This window comes from Gymnogyps californianus, chromosome 7 (genome assembly GCF_018139145.2).
Source record: "Gymnogyps californianus isolate 813 chromosome 7, ASM1813914v2, whole genome shotgun sequence".
Classification (NCBI taxonomy): Eukaryota; Metazoa; Chordata; class Aves; order Accipitriformes; family Cathartidae; genus Gymnogyps; species Gymnogyps californianus.
The window spans coordinates 22,122,997-22,142,335 of NC_059477.1; the positions used below are offsets into that span (position 1 = coordinate 22,122,997).

Here is a 19,339-nt window from a genome sequence, read left to right on the forward strand (position 1 = left end):
GTAACAGCTGCATCTTCCTTTAAACAATAAATGACTCATTTCTCTCTAACACATAACATCGTAAAGGTCTAATGACTCAGACACAGAAGCTATTTGTGTGTGCACTTTCTTCTAGATGATTCCTTAAAAAAAGGGCTGTAGCCAAAAAAAAAAAAAAAAAAAAAAGAAAAACCAGTACGAGGCTATCTGGATTACAATGAAGTACCTGGAATGATATGTGCTGAACATTTAACAAAACTATGAGACATGAAAACTAATATTTGGAACAGTATTGCTTTTTGTCAAAGTTGTCAGTAACACAGCACCGCTGCAATGACACAGCCAATATGCCTAGATACAAAATGTTCTGCATATGATGATATTTCCATGTTGCACAACATTAAACAAGTTATGGAAATTTGATTTAGATATAATCATTATGGAAAGTACATCACTGTGTATAAATACATGAATACTATAGTTTGATGCTCAATTTAAATGCCACACACTGCCCTATCTCAAACGGTGGTATCCATGTACGTAGGAAGAGGAGGCTTCCTTTTCTGACATACTTCCATGTAAAATGGCAGGCAGTGGCTGGTCCTGGCAGCCAATCACAGGGCAGTATGTAAACACATGGGTCATGAAGTTGTAAAAAAAATGCTGGCTACTTTCCATAAAATGGTGGCTGAAACACCATGGCAGGCCCTGTGTTGTTAGGGCAGGGGGCTTCCTGCTTTGACACCCTCCTGGGGGAAGCAGGATGGGATGGCTAGTCCTGCCAATCACATGCCTGACAACACCTGGGGTATGAGTGCGTCAAAACCTGCAGTCAGCCAATCACAAACTGTATGAAAAGGTGAGGTATGACATTTTACATAATGGCTGCTGAAGTAAAACGGCAGCCACCATGCACGTAGTGGAGAGGGACTTCCAGGTCCTTGTAGCCTGACAGACTGAGAGCAGGGACTTCTCGAGTCCTTACACCATGTGACCAGAGGAAGGGCGGGACTTCTGGGGCTTGTGGAACATGTGACTACCTGCAGGGGGCGGGGCTTCCACCAACAGCTGGGGCCCTGCCCCTTCTTATATTAGATATTGGTTGTCCTCCCACTACTTACAGAAACAATGTAATAAATACAAAGCTTTTACACATACGAGGATTTTGAATAATCTTTCCTTTATGACATATCCTGAGGGTATATTAGCTAATATTTCCCTGCTCTTAGCTTTGGCATGTTCATTTTCTGCTACTCTGGTATTTCTAAATTATCTTCTACACATCTCACAAGCCCAGTGAGAAACGAGAGTCTTTCCTTGCTTAGGAAACAAACGCGTGCCAACCTAAATCAGGTCATTACTTCCCAGAGTCCCTGGAGTGTGAATCCGTCCTTTAGCTTCTCTATTGCAAGTCCTAGTTCTTCTGAAAAAACAGGCTCCCGATCATGTTGCTTTTTTGAGCGCATCAGATATGAGGGAAAATAAAATAAAGCAGAAGGTACTTTTTAATTTTATTATGCCACTTTAAGAACATGAATTTGATAGTATGAAAAAAGATGTTCTTACCTTGTTTTCATCAGCAAAGTAAGCCTGCAAAAGAAAGAAAAGAAGAATTCGCAACATTGGGGGAAAAAAAAAGCCTAAAACCAAATCTGCTAATAATTCCTTGCGGTCAATTTTCTTCAATAAACCAGTCTGTATGGGTTTTATTTTTGTTTTGTAAACAAGATCAGAGTTTTTTCTATGTTGAAATAATTTACAAAAGGGTTCCAACAAGAGTTGGTGATTATGTTATTTTTCATTAAATACCAATCTTTGAATTTTCCATCATAACAAACAAAGATTTTTAAATGGTAAAATTTTCGTATTACATTTGTTACACTGACAAATGCTTTGTAGGGAATAAAATACTAATATGAAGGCAAACTGACAGCATCTTAGCATTTTGTGCCTCACACGCAGCAGGGTTTATTATTCAATTTCAAAAACTAACTTAAAATGTATAAGTAATATAAAAATTCAGTTAACATCACACTCAATCTAAGAAACAAACACAGAATAACTGAAGAATTAACCAAATTCTAGATCTTCATATTTACCAAAAAGAGCCTGATCTTGCTTCAGCTGCCCCTATGGACTGGTTAGGGGCAGCAAAGAAAGCATTTTCCTGCCCAGCTGGGTCTCAAGCTATACAAGACTCTACAGAAGAGCACTGCAGTTGTCAAGTGTCATGGAATATTGGTGTGGAGCCGCTCTTTGGGTCCTGGACGATCTATGTCTCCTATAGCAACCACCTTCTCATCATTTACAGCTTCCAGTTTTTGTTTTAGAATATGCAAAGCACAGTTATTTAATTGGGGTGACAAAGGCATCAACAGAGCAAACAGAATCTACCTTTAAGGAAAAGGTAGGTCTTCAACAAGGTTGAAGACTGAATAAAAATGTGCAAAAATGGAAAGAAAAAAAGGCAAAAAGTGAGGAAAAAAGAGGTAAGGGAAGAGATAAGAGCGTATCTGCATCAGTAAATGACAGCAAAAGAAAAGAAGGTGGAAATAAGATTGGTGCTAGCATTGCTGATTTACCAAATTTCAGAGATAAATTAAGAAAACTTGTCAATTGTCAATGTGTCAAGGCTAGCACTTGAAAACATGTGCAGTCTACCTGTGCAGGCAATCATGCAGTCAGGTGTTCTTGGGTTGCACAGTAAATTTGGAAATTCCTAGAAAGAAGGTCATCAAGCAACCCAATGCATTTAAAAGTAAATTTTCCTGAAATACTGGGAGACAGATACTAATAGTTTTCTAAACTGGTATGGTCAGGAGTACAAAGGTTGTCAGGAGTGACTCAAAATTATTGCTGCCTTTCTAAAAATCTTTCAAGTTTGAATCTTAGATGAATGTTGAGCGTACAGATATTGCCATCTACTAATCTGCTCCAAGAGAAGGAAGACTTGTTTTAATATAATGTATTTGATTATATTATACTGCTGGTTTTCAAGCTATTCCTGATCTTAATGTGTTGAGAAACTACACACAACTATTACTTTAAATGTCTACTAGTATTTATTTTGAATAATAGTTTGTTTTTAAGTTAAAAATCCATACACAGAATAAATTCCTGTAGTAATCAGGATTTTGAATACAAGGCGTGTAAGCGTGTCTTAAATATAGAAAGTTCAGTTGTACCTTATCTTTAATAGAAGATTACAGCTGTACATTGCTTACATTTGAATAACCAAACAAGAATTATTTTATTTTTTAGTTTTCTGTGGAGCAGCTTACCACAAAAGCATCTGTATGTTCATCAGATTCTATTTCCACATCATCTTGAACCTGCTCCACTGTTAGGTCTTCAAGAGGTTGAGGCTGCAAATTAAAACACTGAAGTAAGTAAATTGACATATCTAATGCATTTAATATATTTTTATTATTGCTGTTAATACAATATTGTATCTAATGTAAAATAAATGAGTGGAGTACCTTTTCTTCCATTTCATAATCCACTCCAAATATAGGGTTAGCTGAATAAACTCTGTGAAGTGAATTAATTTCTTTCACTGCCTCCTGTAGTTTCTCCACAGGGTCTATTTTAAAACCAAGTACATATCCTCCACTCTATATACCAGAGAAAAAAGAAGACATATTTATTAGTGTTGCTTATTATTTAAACAACTTTTTCGCCTTGATAGGGACATGCAGTTTAATGATAGCAAATTTCAGTTTGCTGATAAAACATTATCTGTATTTTGGTATTATCTTATTTTCATTCTGCCACGTAAACCATGGGTGAAATAAAAACAATGACAATGTTTCTCTATGCGGTAAATAAGCTTTTAACTGTTAGCCCATTATATAAATGGGGAACAAAGTTCTTACACAGAAAAACAAAAGCAAACAAGGGTAGGAGAAATTCAGAAGTGATACTAATGATTTATTCCTAGCTACTCAGCAAATGTATAGTCTGTTAGATCTTGATGTTGTTATTAAAGAAGCTTTCAGATACAGTAAATAAAGTGAGTTAAACTTTAAAAAAAAAAATCACCATTAAAAGCATTTCTGATTAAGGTCAAATTGAAGAAAAATAATTCTGTCTCTTACAGCAAAACAGATACACAAGTGAAAAAGCTAAAAAATAGTGGTCTTAATTAAGTACAGAAGTAATTAGATCCCAAAGATAATCTGTCAGAAGACATTGTTTTTAACAGTTATTTTACTTTATTTTAACTAGTCATGCTGGCCTATTGTTGCTTCACTTAGAGAAACCATAATTCACAATAGCCATATTGCCCTTAACATACAGACATTTTAAGCAGTGTAAAGAGGACTTTTTTAAAGTTGTGTTCAAAAGGCCACACAGAAGAAACACTCTAAGTACCTTAAAAGTAGCCCTGTAACATTTCAGAATTAGAGAACTATTATATATAAAAATGTAACCAATGAAAAAAGGCTATTAAAGCTTCTTACCTGCTGAGAACTCTCTATCACAAGCGCCAAGCCAAACTTTGAGTCTCTTATTTTTATTGAACGCTAATGATAAAGAGGTAAAAAATGTTTGTTAAAAATTTTGGAATTACTTGATAAAAATCTGCCTTTTTTTTTTTTTTTTTTTCTTTTTTTTTACACCGTACTAATTACAATTACTGGTTCTGGAAGCTTGGCTACCAGCATTCCCTCCCATTTACCATTACAAATCTGAACCCCTGAACCTCATGAAAAAGTGTTTTTATCAGAAGTGGTAACAGTGGTAACAGTTCATTTCGGAACATCAGGTTCACAGATCATTAATCCCAGTGTATGTAGGTGGCATGAAGCACCATAGTAAATAGTTTGAAAATTGGAAATACAAGCCATTTTCAACATCCATACCTGCCCATGAAAGCCCCCAATTAATCTGGACAGAAAAAAAAAAAAATCTACCCTGTGGTTGATGCTGGTAAGACTAAATTCCTCCCTGACTGTGGGACATGAAATACTCATTTTGGTGAGCTGGGAGTTTTAACTGAAGACTTGAACTTACGCCATTTAATTTTGAAAATGATTGTTTTAAGATACTTACAATTTGTAGATATGGTATGCTGACATTAAAGCTGTCATTCATATTTGCATGCCAAACTATTCTCACATTAGTAATAAAAAATGTTCCCAAATTTCCCTATTAAAGAAAAGGTAGAATGTTAGAACTGCTTTGAAGTATAGAGCCTTTTTTCCAAACACGATGATTACTGCTATCCATTTAAACACAAGCAGGATACAGCTTCGTATTTAATTCAATAAAAGCCTGATTCTTTCCCACCAAAACCAGCTGAAATGCTTCTACTGATTGCAAGGAAGCAAGATCCAATCTTTAAAGGACACAGCACCCAAGTGGTGAAAATAGCTGGGAGTACCTATTACTGCAGCAAAGCAGGATCAAATCACAGCACAGCAGATCTCATGGGAGTACATGAAGCATCTGAGAGTGTTCTTAACTGTACAGATCTGGAATTGGCGTATAGCGTAAGTATAATGGCATGTGGGTTAAACTTAGGCAATTGTGGAGATGTGCGCCCAGGGAACGTAGAGGAAAGAACTTTTTAGCTTGTCAGGATGGATCCTATTTCCCTTCTGGACTAAAATTGCACAGACAGAAATAACAGCTCCCATTTTGTTTCATGGCTCTGGTAAATCCTTGCAACTAATGCCCTGTAAAATAATAGATATGTTTTCTATTTTTTCCTTAAAGTCTTTATTTTTCCATGTTTTAAGACATAGATTACTATTCCAATATTTTCAATTTCCAGTAATCAAAAGACAATATAGTCTTACACTGTAGTCAAAGCTGCACGTAAACATACAAATATTCAGCAGAGCACTTTGGAGACAACATGATTGTCTTTCAGTATGATACAGAGCTTTAGACTCATAAATATATCTTTTTAACAAGAATTGTATATCTAGTTCCTTGCATATTAGCCAAGTCACGCAGACTTCACGTTGCCAAAAAGAGACTTTGTTGTACTGAGTAGCAAATATATGGGATCAGCTTCTCTGCATGCATCAGCTGATGAACCGAATTAAAGGTAATTCCTTTGAGGTTACAAAATTATCGTAGTACAAATGCTAGATGAAAGCCAAAACATTTTAACTTTGCTGTAGTCAACGTAGTCTCGTTTTTCACTATACCTGGTCACTTGATAAATTCCAAACTCCATTGATTTTATCATATATTTGTTCTTGTGGTAATAGTCTCAGTTGCTTGTTTTGAATCAACGCACTTCTCAGCTTCAGATCACGATACATTTTAGAAGTTTCATAAGCTCTGCAAAAAACAAAAAATACATGTTACCATTTCTAGTGTATTTCAGTGTTTTTCAGAAACATTTAGTGTATTTCAGTGTATTTCAGAAAACATTTCAGTGTTTTCTATTATCTTTACTGTTTGTTTTAGCACCAATATGAAATGTTGTATATTTTCAACTTGTCTTATCACCACGTTGCACAAAAATGAGAGTACTATTTAAACTTCATCAATGTAAACCATTATATTTCAGCTTTCCTTAATGAAGTTATCTTTAAACTTAAAAAGGTTTTTTTGACATCCGTTTTGATCTCCTGTATTGTTCATGTGTATACTATTTCTTTCTTTTCCTTAAGATAGTCATCTCCCAGCCTCTATTGCAAAGCATAAGTCTTCTGGGTCTCATGTTATACATAGTAAGGACATCAAGAATCCTTTATTTTTCAGTGCTGGTTAAGTCACAAACATCCAATATATGTACGTCAGTATTCCACAGCTCTTAAATAGAAACCTATGGTAATGTATTATGCACACATTCATTCAGATGACTTATCTTTAGATGGGAAACATCCACCGTTTTGTAGTCATTTAGAGTTTTGACCAGGATTTAACTCTTCATTTCCATTATGTGGTCCAAAATTACAGTAAATGATTATAGACAGAAATTATAGATAGGAAATGCACACTGAAATTAGCTCTTTTGTACTTTTATTTGTTCAGATAGTTTATACACACAAGGTGTATAAACTGTGATCAATGACTGGTATTAATACACATTAATTTTCATTATGCACAGTTATCTACTAGAATTTGTGATCATTCTCTGCCTTCCTTCCAGAGATTGTATTCTCCTCTTTTGGGGAAGTTTTCTGAATGTTAAATATGGGCAGTTATATACTCGGTCCATCAGCAGTAGTAATCCCACATATTTGATTCACTGAATTTTGTAAATGAACAAACACTATTTTAAGTACGCTACCTGTGTACAGCAATAACTGAAGTGAAGAGCCTGGGACTCCCGGGGACAACATTGGTAAATATGAACTCAAACCGTGTATTGTTGCATTTAGTCAATATATACAGAGCTTCTGTCTGCCCTCGTAATTTCTGTAAGGAAAAAATGAAATTTAACATTTTGACAATATAGTAGCTTGACCGTACAGGCAATAAATAATCTTGACATATTTTCTAAATTCTTGTTCTAAATAGTGTATCTGAAGGTGTAACCCTGATTCTACCACTGATCTACTGCTGTCTTCAAGTGAACTCAGGTTTTTTGGAGAAACTAGCAGTTCCATCAACAGTAGAACTAATGAACCCTGCCTGCTATACATTTGCAGTATCTTGACTGAAACAGTATTTTTCGCTTTGTTACCATGTGGCTGCCCAGGGAACCTACATAATCTCCCTGCTAGTTCTTTGCTGCAAACCAAACAAATGGCTTCACAGTTGCATGTAATTCAGGCTATGTATTTGAGAGCTTTCTTGCACAAAATTAATACTTCTCTAGACCTTTGTTAAATTTAGACACAATGAGCCAACATATGCAACCTAGAGGGGAGAAGAATCCCAAACAGTGTGATTACATGAGTTTTACTGCCTTAGGAAACTAACTAAAAACACACTGCTATAGAAATGTAAAACTCTCTCAACTTGTAAAACTAAACTACCGTTACTATTCTATTACTGTTCTTGCAAGTAAACTTTCAGATTATTGTTGATATAGTGCAATAAGTATAAACAATGAATTACAGCTTCTTTTCTTATTTTAAAAAGTATTTTTTGAAACTTACTGAGTTGGCAGTTCTTGTAGTTATATTTACAATGCAGTTGTAACCAACAGCTAAAAGTTAGGGGAGGAAAAAAAAAAAAGAACAGTTTTGAGAACAAGAAAAGTTAATAGTCAAAATTACAAAGTACAATATTGAATTTTGTAGCACAGCTTTGGATGCTATTTGTGAGAATTACACATTGTGGTTAATGGTCTGGGCCCTCATCACAAAATCAAAGACTAATTTAAGCTGGAAAGGACCTTGGGAGGTTGTCTGGTCCAATGCTCTTCTCAAAGCAGGACCAGCTCCATCTGGCTGCTCGGGGTACTGTCCAATTGAGTTCTGAATATTTCCAAAGAAGGAGATTCCACAACCACTCTGGGAGCCTGTTCCACTGTTTGACTGCTATCACTGTGAACATTTTTTCTCCTAATGTCTAAGCAGAATTTCCCTTGTTTCAGCATTTGACTGTTGCCTCAAGAAGGTCTGTTTCATCATGATGTTGCCTGTAAATTTTACCCTTACAAATAAAACTTTCTACATCAATATAATACTTCGTAGAAGAAGAGCTAACTATATATAACTGGAGAAGAAAGAAAAAGAAGAGGAAAAAACAGTTATCAGTTTCACTTTGCCTCTTCTACAGTAATGCTCTGATACAAAATAAAAACAGAAACAATCTAAGCTGTTCTTCCTAAAACAAACGGATGCACTAAAATGGTACTGGGCTAAATCTGAATGTCAATGACAATCCTGCTACTGGTACCAGTAGTAGCACAGCCAGGTTCCAAAAAAAAAAAAAAAAAAAAAAAAAAATCAAAGGAGAACTAGAATTTGCTTTGGAAAGATTCTCCTTCTCCAAAAGCTTAGATGTGGCAGACGTACATAAGAATATTCAGTCTTTACAGAATTAGTACTTATGAAAATACCAGAAAAAGACTATCTCCTAGGTTGCTTGAGACATTTTCTAAATTTAAAAGAAACAGCAATGGTCAAAAATGGCATCCAATAAATATTTATTTTTTGTCTGTATATTCCCTTAATGTAAGAAATAATGCATTATCTTGAAAGCTAGAGAGTATTTTAAACTCTAAAAGCCATAAGTTAGACTTCCTTGAGCTTCTATAAGGCTAAACCACTCCATAAGTTTCTTTGTGATCTCCTCTAAAAAGGTCTATTCTAAAACTTAAATACACAAGCAAACAATTTTTTATTTTATAAATACATATAAAAGTAGCAGTGTGTGTGCGCGCACTTGTATGCGTATGCATGTATGAGATAGCAAATGCAGAAGAGCAAGCAGGGAGAGGGCATAAGTTTATATATGTTACGAACAGAATACAGATTTTCGATATTGACTGGCTATTGGGAACTGAGCACTGGAAATAATTTGGGTACAAAGTAAGTGCATCCTGCCCCTCTTTCAGCAAATTAAATTAAATATGAGTAGACCTGCTAGCTACTCATACGTTAAAATTAGAAGCTTATTCAGAACTTACAATAGTAAATTTGGAAAGGCAGGTACTTGTGGGGAATAAAAACTGTAGGACAATACAGAATGTGAATAAACAGATGGCAACAAGAGGTACAAGTAAAGGAAAGTGTGAAGAAACTTGAACTTTTGTTTCTTTCTAGAAAAATGAATTAATCCCACAGAGGCCAAATGAAAAATACGTCTGAAGTGCTCTTCAACTTCTATTCTGAGAAATTAAAATGGAATATTAATATTTTGCTATGAATTATTATAACAGTTCCTATATTACAAATAGGTTCATTAGTAACCGTTTCAGACTTTACAGAACATCAGAACTATACTTTACTATTCTGTACTGTAATCAATACTACTGTGAAAGAATAGCATGCCACCATAAAGGAAATACAAAATTTGCAGTTGTTTAACAGGAGATGATACTTACAGAGATTGACTCTGGGCAATGACAATGAGCGCCAAACAATCCGCAAATTTGTTACAAGCAGTCTACCTGGAAATAAAGAGTATAGATATTTTTAATCTGAAAGGCTTCCATTAAATTAAATGTTCCATTCTGTGGTACATAGTTACCTCTAGTTTTGACACACCAGAATATTCCTTTCCCTTGATAGGAAAAAGAAGAAAAGCGCAGGACACCCCAGCAGAAAAATCACTAAACACTTTTTTTTTTTTTTTTTTTTTTTGAATGCTAGGAGAGAAAATCCAGCAAGGAACAAATGAAACAACCTCTAATATATATCAGTATTCCTCAAAACCAAACCAAGAACAGTTACTGATTTCACATCCACCTGCCTATGGTAAAAATGCGGAGACACAATCAGTGCAGAACTGCTCTGGGGAGGAGAAGGGGAAGGCACTGAGTTAACTATCGCAGCTGTCTTCATGAATAACCTCACCCCTCTATGTCACATGCAAATTTCTTCGACTCTGTACCCTGTACAGCAGCACATCCAACCCCAGGAAGGGTCATCTCAGCATGCTGGTAGCTTCATGCCCTTGCACACTATATATATATTCCTTACCGATTCAGTTTAAAACAGGTTAGGAAAAACTAAGCATTAAACAGGATTACAGCAAAAGATCACCACAATGTTTATAAATGGATTATTCTTACAAGGCTTTCAATTCTAAACAAATTTTGAGACAAGATTATCACTTTCCTATAACTTTGAACAAGAGATCCTATTTGAAAATACTCCAAGGGGAGACAGATCTGTGAAATAGGCAGGATCTATTTTCTGCAACAGACCATTGATAGTGAGTTTAATGGAAACCAAACAGGACTTTCATGAACCTATACAGGTTAAATATTAGAAAGTTTACAATTTCCTTGAGTATGCAGTTACCTCTGTCTCCATTGTTTCCTTTGGTATCTTCAACAGACTCTAAGCAGTCTATAAGGACCTCTCCAGGTCTCATTTTCATTTGTCTAAAAGAAAAAAAAGAAGAAAAAAATTACCTAATGAAAAATAGATTAGATTTATCCTCCAAAAGGCGGCCATTCCTATTTCCCCACTTCACTTTCCTTTAGTGCATCGTAAAATGAAAAATCTACATATGCACACACACACACAAATCAACATTATAGATCTGAAATTGTTATCACTACATCTGGCATACGAAAAATATTAATACCTTTATTATTAAATTATAACAGTAAATAAATAATTATGTAGCAAGTGTGACCAAGCAAACTATACCCCAAAATAGGGAGAAAGCGTGTGAAAATGGGAGGGAAAAGCAAAAAAGTTGCATTCACATAATTTTTAATGGATAGAGTTTGTTGCCTCTTGCTGTACTTTTAGGTCATAAGGAGTGGAGCTAGGCTCAGGAAAGAATAGATGCCACCAAAGGAAATATCAGATGTATACTGACAAGTGAAATGCTCTGCTAAATTTACCACAAAGAGTGTGGTTTTGGTTTTTTTTTGTTTTTTGCTTGATTTAATAGGTCTAACCACTTAATTACATAAAACAGAGGTAGTGTGAAATTTTGCTGTATTTTAATTGCATTGTGTAAAGCAGCCAAAACTCCTCAGTGTATTGGCATGACAGAAACAAAATGATTATCAGGAGGGGAATTCCATGAGATACTACTGGAGATCAGGATCAAAACACTAGGTATGGACTCAACAATACATCACCAGAACAGCACAAAAGATATTAGACAGGAGGTAGCAAGAACAGTAACATTAGCATTAAAGAAAATATGGAAGCAGGCTCTGTCTACATGACAATTCCACAAGAAAGTAAGACATAACTGCTTAAACATCCAAGATACAATTTCACGTTTCTAAAATTACTGCAGGCAGCATGTCTTGAGGGACAAGGGGTGTTCTCAGTAGGGTCAACTGAGTAGGAGGGAGATGAAGCATGATAGTACACTTTCAGCCTCCACCTCCAAAATCATCACCAACCAGCTGCTAATCTGTAGCTCCATATTACAAAAGCTATGCAGGGTTTTGCCCAGAAACCAGAGCATAAGTTTTATGTCTCTGATAAGGCTGACAGCTCATCAGAGGTCAAGACCCACAGGAGTGAGGAAGCACTGCCTCCACGAGGATGTACGTGACAACCCTTCAGCTCTGGCCCCTCAGAGGCTGCACAGCCACCGCCCGTTTCCGTGAGCTCAGGCTGCCACCACCACGGCAGGGACACCGAGTCCTTGTTACCAGTGACTGGTACCGTCCCCTCAGACACACACCTTAAGTTTGTTTTACTTATCAGCGCCAGGTAACGCTACAGGCGGCTGGGAAAAGAACACCCTTCCCTCAATCCTTCAGTGTGCAACCTTTTTTTTTTTTTTTCCCCTTTTATAGATTGGAAATGGTGACTAGACTCCACCTACCAAAAACTCCTCAGCCAGCCCGCCTGAGTCTCAACGGCCACACAAGCCTTTTCCCGCCCTGCCAGGAAAACACTCTCCCCCCCCGCGCCGCCACACTGGGAAGGCTCCCAGCATCCACCGCGCCACTAATGGCGGCCGCGCTCAGCCTACTTGAGAGACGCCGCTCAGCCTACTGACATACGCCGGCCGGCTCCGAGAGCCCTGCTGTAAGGGGAGGGCAGGGCAACGACACTCACTGCGGGGAGATGTCGAAGCGGACATCCCTGTCCTCCCACAGCACATCCAGCACCGCGCTCATGCCTGCCGACCGCGGCGCGCCGCTCGCGCGACTCCGCGCGCCGCCGTGGCAACGAGAGTGGTGTCTCGCGCTCCCGCAGCGATCGGGATTGGCTGCGGCGCTGCACGTGGAGGTGCCGCCCGCTCTCCCGCCTGCCCTAGCCCCGCCCCTGGGTTGGCTGAGGTAGCGGCCGCGGTGGCGGCGGGCTGTGTGGTAGGGGGGCCCGGGCTTGCCCGCTGCCTTCCGCGCTCTGGCCGTTGTGCCTTGCGGCGGGCCTGGTGGCGTGGTTGTACGCCCTCGGCAACGCCCACGGCCTGGCGTTTGTGAACGTTTGGGAAGGAGAGCGGAGTGCTATGAGTCGTTGGAACATGCAGTAGTTGCAGATTTTTCTCGCGTCTTAAGTTTTGTCTGGTACAAGGTAACATCTGTATTGCTGTGGACGATCGTTAAACCAAACCCCTGTACAGTCGGTAAACGTAAAAGCTGTGAAACCCTCGCTTACTCGGTAAATTACAGCCTTAAGTCCTGTGGGTTTTGTTTTTGTTGTGTTCTTTTTTTTTTAAACTAGATGGGATGTATTATTTTTAATTTGGAATAACTTGAAAATTGTATCTAGGCGAATTTTAATTGCAGTATCCTACCACTTTCAAATAAAAAAAATACTCTTAAGTACGAATCATAGGAAGAAACTTGTCCTTTGACAGTTCTTTCCCTGGAGCTGGTCCCTGAATTGGTGAGTGGGCCGTGGTGACCCCCCTGGAAGTTGATAGAAATGCGATGAAGTAAAAAATGGCGGCGGCGCTGCCGGTCCCTCCTTCTCTCCCTCCGCCCTGCCTCCTACCGCGCTGGCGGGAAGAGCGTCGTGCCGCCGTGTCACGGCGGGGTTCTGCTGCGGCCCCAGCCGGAGTGCCGTCGGGGGCTCTTGAAGTAGGAAGGGTGGAGGGTGTTTGGCTTGAGGCCAAATTCCATTTTTTGTTGATATGCTGAACTTACCATTTGTTCAGGGAAAAAACCCACAAACCCAGCCAAAAATGATCATTGGGTTTCATATGCAGGAGTGCCTAATCTGACACATTCAGTCTTGTTCAGGGCTGTGGCAGAAATCCAGTTACATCAGGCGCACATTACACAGTAAGTGTAACTTAGCTGTGAGGTAAGTTTTTAGTCCTGTAAAGGTACCATTGTCCATTCTCTGTCCTGGCAGTAAAACCAGAAATGTTTTATTAGAAACAACCTTTTAAGTATATAAGTCAAGTAATAGGAAATACATCATATACAGGCAGACATAAATGTAAAAAGCAATATGGCAGTGACAGGCAATAAAAAATATGCTGCGTTTGATGTTTTGAACATGAGTTTAAAAAGTTTTTTAAAAAGAGATGAAAATACTAAAATGCATTTAAAAATTAGATTTGGCTTTCAGAAGAGAAACACATGTCAAGGGCCACTTTAGACATGAACTAACCTAATTTAGTGATGCCAGCTATTCGTATAGTCACTCATATAAATCTGTGGATGTGTTTTAACTGCATTTGTCATGTGTCTTGCTAGCTAACGGAAACAGGAAAGTTTACAGAAAAAAGGACTAAGTGTAAGTGATGTGGTTGGGAAAGGTGGGTAGCTGAGCCACCTCCCTGTCTCGTGACCCGGAGAGCACGTAGGCCACAAGTTGATGCATTTGCTGTATTTATCTGTACTGACTAGTACTCTGCATGTAATTTGGAAATTGATATTTTATGCTTGAAATATTAAAATAGGATTTGTGGGAACACTTTTGCTTAAAAAAGCGAACTCTTCATTGCAGAATCCATGCCAAATATCAGATTTCTGTAACAGAGAGAAAAGAAATTACATAATTTTAATGACCAAAGATTGCTTTCCAAAGCCATATATATAATTTAAAATTAGGTATAGTTAGGGATTGTACAATGGTAGTATTTAAAGATCTAGGTGAAGGAAGGGCAATTACTATGGCAAATGCTACACTGGTCTTACTATACCTTAGCAAAAAGGAAATTTTGTACTCTTGATACTGCTGAAAAATTGCTATTTTGTTACATAAGGACTACATCATACAATATATGCAAAAAGATTTAAAGTGAGCTTGCATAGGAAGACATTTTTTTAATTAGTGAGCATATGACTTCATAATGTTAACATTCTTTAAATTAGTGGGTTTGGTTTTACATACCATGCTGGATACTTGATAACAAACCCAATCAATCAGTAGATTCAACTTGCTCGTTATTAATGTAGAGACAATTCCTACCTCCAGAAAAAAATACACAAGCCTTTCTACATTCCTCTTCACTCTCAAAGCGGTTTGCGTTTCCATCGCAGCCACCATACCAAAACTGAGCACAAGCATTGGCTTGTTTATCATAATACCATTTTATGATATAAACACGGCATGGCCCTTGATCCAACCTTAACTTGCACTGGAGGTTCAGGGTACTTTCTAAAATAAAAAGAAGTCAGTTTGTAAGAGTGAATTGTACTGCATAGATTTTAACTTTTAAACTCTGATTTTATTTTATTTTTTCTGCTAATGTTATACAGCGGTTTAAGATTCACTTCTAAAGATGTTAGCATTGAAGGCAAGTTAAAAGTGCATCTTAGTAGGTCAAGTAAACTGTTCCTTCACTGGCATGGTTCTAGTAACTCCAGAAATAATAGTAGTATGGCTTCACATACAAGAAGAGCAAACAATATGAATCTGATAATTTTGAAATCTATCAGCAGCCAGTCTTGTGAGCAACCCAAAATTGTAAGGCAAAGAGCTGTAAGCTAGTTGCATCTGCTATTTTCAAACCACAAGTACGACCATCATGCTTCTGCAGTACATTGCTTCAGTACATTAGTTCTGTTTGTGGTGTGGGGGAAGAGGCATTAGAATAGTGAGAATAATATAAAACTTTAGTCTTTCTTTTGTAAGACGTTTGTCCTACTTATCTAATACAATGGTAGTAATTATGTACATACTAGTTAAGTTCAAATGTAAAGCTTGTTGGTCTAATGATTCCTACAGATATGCATTAGAGGACTGTGACATACTAATCTAGTCTCACTCACTTTAATGATACCATGAGATAGGAAATACTTTTCCTTCAAGTTTAATGTTGTGACATCAATATTTTGTCTTTGGCAACTGGTATCTTGGTACTTTAGGAAAAAAAAGTTATTGCCAGAGACAGAATAATAGTCATGCCCATGTTCCCAGGAAGCATGGGAACATATTTCTGTTGCTCTCTTCTGTTGCTCCCATCATAATACACTATTACTGGAACTCTAAAGTGTGAATCCCCCAAATGAGGAACAGGATACATTTGGACATTTCATATGAAAAGAAACAATCATTTGAGCAGTCAGCTAATTACTACACTTTCCTTCAAATGACTAAACACCATTTTTTCCTATTTCTCCTCTGTCCAATTCTGAAATAATTATCTTCTCTGTCTTTAATGAAGCCTCCCATCTCCATAGACTGCCCCTTCTTGGCTGATGCATTACCTGCTCACTGGCCCACCTCAGCTAGCACTATGTTCTCTTGATGCCATTTATGAGCTCTGTCTCAGGTTATAGCTGACCTTGCTTCTGCTGTAAGTGGAGCAGTGGGATTTGGAATTTGGGAAGACAGGAACTGGTGAACAGGCTGGACAAGAACTGCACCTAGATCTGTTATAAAATCCTGAAGTGGATTCTCTTCCACAGCATGGGCTCATGAAATCTTCAGAGAGTGGAACAAAACTACTCTGATTTAAAGCCTTATGAAAAGTTAGTATCAGGATAAGAGGGAACAAAGTGAAAAACTAGTTATGATCTATAACCTGGTCTTGGTGTGAGCCCTGCAGTTGCAAGAGATGATGTCATCACTTTATCTGATGATGGTGGTTTAGATGGCAATAATGGTACCACAGCTGCAGGTGAAAAGAAACAGAATGAGACATTGGTTTTTGATCAGCCAAAAATGAAGATGAAGAAATGAATGATGATAAAAATACCTCTAGTGTCCACTGTTAGCAAGGATGACTGTTCCTCCTCCTCCTCTTGTTCCTCTTCATAGGCTTCATATACTACCACAGGAGGTACTTTGGTCTGAAATAAGCATTTGATTTTCTTTGCTTTTCAGATACTGTGAAGTGTCTCAAAGTGAACAAGTCCTTCATCACTAGAGGTTTTCTGAAGTTTTTCCTTCCCATTTACCCTAACTTCAGTGTTAAGAATCAGGATTTTAACCTCACTTGGTTGGTTTACCAGGAGGGTTGTCAGTCCTAAACCTGGGATATATATTTTTTTTTAGTTGGCCTTTACAGAATTTTATTTATAAACTTAAAAATATAGAATACAATTGAGTTTAATTACTATTCTTAGACTTAATTATTACAGTGTAATTGTATTTTAATAACGTTATGTTTCACACTGTGGCACAAATATTATTGTGTTAAACACAGGAATAATAATCCTTGTAACATTATCAGGAATAAATTATAGCCATTAGATAACTGCCTGCATGCAACTTCAGAACTCTTACTCAGAACAACCAGCTCCAACCATACCAAGTTAACAGAGCTGTTACAGTACCTGTCCTGTAGAAAAGTAGGGGGAAAGTTACATATTACCTCAGGCAACAAGAGAAGGATATATATATAAAATTTTTGCTCATCAAAGCCTGCTGAATTTTCATACCGGAGCTAATGGTTGAGGAAGATCGCCAAGACTTGGAGGAATTTCTACTGTAGATACTCCAGGTGTCTGCGCTGAAAGTGATTGTCTGTTAACATTGTTGTTCTGAAGTATGTAATTTAAAGAACTTGAAGATACTGAATGGAGAGATGGTCCATTTATGCTTGCACCATTTCCATTACGGTTGTATATTAAGGTACCATGTTCATCTTCACAAAACTGGTTGACTAATTTGGACTCCAGAGCTGTTTAAAAAAAAGTAAAAAACTCATCATACTGAGAAATTCAATGTATTTTTTGAATTTGGATTATTTATATACATAAATAATACACATGTAAATCCAGGACTCCTTTGGATTATTTATATGTATCTAAGAAGTCCTCTACATGGTACACAATACAATGAACTTGCCTAAAGGTGTTCATCTGAGCTTAGTAACAACTACTAATTGGTAGTGGGAAGATAACTGCTTACCTTGCTCATGTGAATAACCCAATGAGAATGGGTTATTTCCCAATGGAAGGGAATAAGTAGAATTTACCCCAGTAGGTTTGATTCTGGTTTCCAGTCCAGCAGATTTACAGTGCATGAGCACTTACTCAGCTTAGAAATCTAGTTTAAGCAGCTGTTTTCCTACGCTGTAGGTGACATCCCCCGTTGGCGTGATGAATCATTGCCCTATGACATGACTCCTTAAAAGAAGGGAATCTGCATCGCTAGGTTCCTATTACTTTGCACCTTGTAACTAATCCTGATCAGCATCAAAACATAACATATCCACAAAGATAATGCTTCTCCCCCACCCCATTCTGAGAAGCGTCAGATACAATGCAGAATAAAACTGCAATGAACGCACCTGGAAGGGTATTAAAGTCATCAATGAGATACATGTGTTCTCTGTCTGGATCTGAAGCAATCAGATTTAGTTCACGCACAAACTCAGCCTGTGTTGGATCCGAAGTATTTACAATTCCTATTGCATACATTTCGATGTTTGCTGCATGAGCCTCTCGAACGACAATATCTAGTTTTACAGCTTCTCTCTTGTCTGCTTGGCCATCTGTTAGCACAATAGCTACTTTTCGCACTCCTGTTCGAGCACCAAAAAATCCTTCCTGGGTTGCTTTACGGATAGCAGTTCCTGTGTAAGTGCCTTCTCCCATGTATTGCATTTTTCTAATTGCTTGCTTAACATCCTGTTGAGTTGTATATTTGTTGAGACCAAATTCTAGCCGAACTTCTAAACTGTATAACACAAGGCCAATTCTGGTAGCATTTCTGCCTACGGTTACTCTGTCTACTAAAGCAGTTACAAAGTCTTTGATAATCTCAAAATTTTCTGGTCCCACACTCTCAGAGCTGTCAATCACAAATACAAGCTCCATAGGAATTTCCTTACATTTAATACCGCAACCTGCAAAGGAAAAATAAAAAAAACAGATCATGATGCCTTGACTTGGTATCCTTTTGGATAAGAAGAATGTAAATGTAATGAAGAAAAAATAGAATCTGAAATTAAAGATTTCCTGAGTACTTACCACATATCTCTTTAATTAATTTAATTATATCTTCTCTCTGGATATGAAAAAATTAAATATAAAAATATTTTACAATTTGCCTCTTTCAAATGAGGTATAATATTGACACTACTAAAGATTTTGTTCATAATGAATATCTGTGTCCTACAGGGTCTTACAAAAAATCTTACTGTTTAACTTTCAAACCTGACCTTCCAAACTTGGAATGAGTCCCACATTTTACAATGAACTGTTTTATATGGCATATAGGAATCATTAACTTGACAACACAGTAACACCTCTATCTAAAACAATTAACTACTGTTATTGTAAAGAATGTTTTGTGATGATTTGGTTCTCATTAAAACTTAAAGTCAAAACCCATTCATGTTTTAGCATCTGAATAATATGGATATCCCTTTTAAATGTATTGGGAGTGGAGAAATAGACCCAGCTTCAGGAAGCATACTGCTTGTAGTGAGCTGGCATATGACA

At 37.4% G+C, this 19,339-nt stretch overlaps 2 protein-coding genes across 3 annotated transcripts in view; both read right to left on the bottom strand.

The window, feature by feature from the left end:
• Window positions 1-176: 176 nt before the first annotated feature.
• On the bottom strand, window positions 177-12,664 carry BBS5 (Bardet-Biedl syndrome 5). 2 transcript variants are annotated; one of them, XM_050899925.1, is made up of 12 exons: window positions 12,603-12,664; window positions 10,866-10,948; window positions 9,944-10,009; window positions 8,049-8,098; window positions 7,235-7,362; window positions 6,141-6,276; window positions 5,035-5,130; window positions 4,443-4,505; window positions 3,459-3,593; window positions 3,261-3,344; window positions 1,546-1,569; window positions 177-1,430 (listed from the first exon to the last, which is right to left on the bottom strand). In XM_050899925.1, the coding sequence occupies exons 1-12, from the start codon at window positions 12,662-12,664 to the stop codon at window positions 1,329-1,331; spliced, it is 1,029 nt and encodes a 342-aa protein (XP_050755882.1). In that variant the 3' UTR covers window positions 177-1,328. The 2 variants fall into 2 exon arrangements, with proteins under 2 accessions (XP_050755882.1, XP_050755883.1); XM_050899926.1 differs by lacking the exon at window positions 12,603-12,664 and adding an exon at window positions 12,517-12,571.
• A 1,685-nt stretch (window positions 12,665-14,349) lies between these two features.
• Window positions 14,350-19,339, bottom strand: part of LOC127018657 (collagen alpha-1(XXVIII) chain-like) — a 35,778-nt gene continuing 30,788 nt past the window's right edge. Inside the window, exons 30-36 of the mRNA XM_050900381.1 lie at window positions 18,866-18,902; window positions 18,184-18,741; window positions 17,378-17,571; window positions 16,645-16,738; window positions 16,471-16,560; window positions 14,913-15,101; window positions 14,350-14,470 (exon numbers count right to left, since the gene is read on the bottom strand). Of these exons, the coding sequence (XP_050756338.1) occupies window positions 14,463-14,470; window positions 14,913-15,101; window positions 16,471-16,560; window positions 16,645-16,738; window positions 17,378-17,571; window positions 18,184-18,741; window positions 18,866-18,902 (1,170 nt within the window). The 3' untranslated portion in view covers window positions 14,350-14,462. The remainder of the gene's footprint in view (window positions 14,471-14,912; window positions 15,102-16,470; window positions 16,561-16,644; window positions 16,739-17,377; window positions 17,572-18,183; window positions 18,742-18,865; window positions 18,903-19,339) is intronic.

Excerpts from the sequence above, each read along its gene's own strand:
- BBS5 (XM_050899925.1), bottom strand. The coding sequence starts at position 12,664 with ATGAGCGCGGTGCTGGATGTGCTGTGGGAGGACAGGGATGTCCGCTTC. Across the intron at positions 10,949-12,602 it reads CGCTTCGACATCTCCCCGCA|ACAAATGAAAATGAGACCTG; the intron begins GTGAGTGTCGTT and ends TTTTTCTTTTAG. Across the intron at positions 7,363-8,048 it reads CTACAAGAACTGCCAACTCA|AAATTACGAGGGCAGACAGA; the intron begins GTAAGTTTCAAA and ends TTTTCCTTACAG.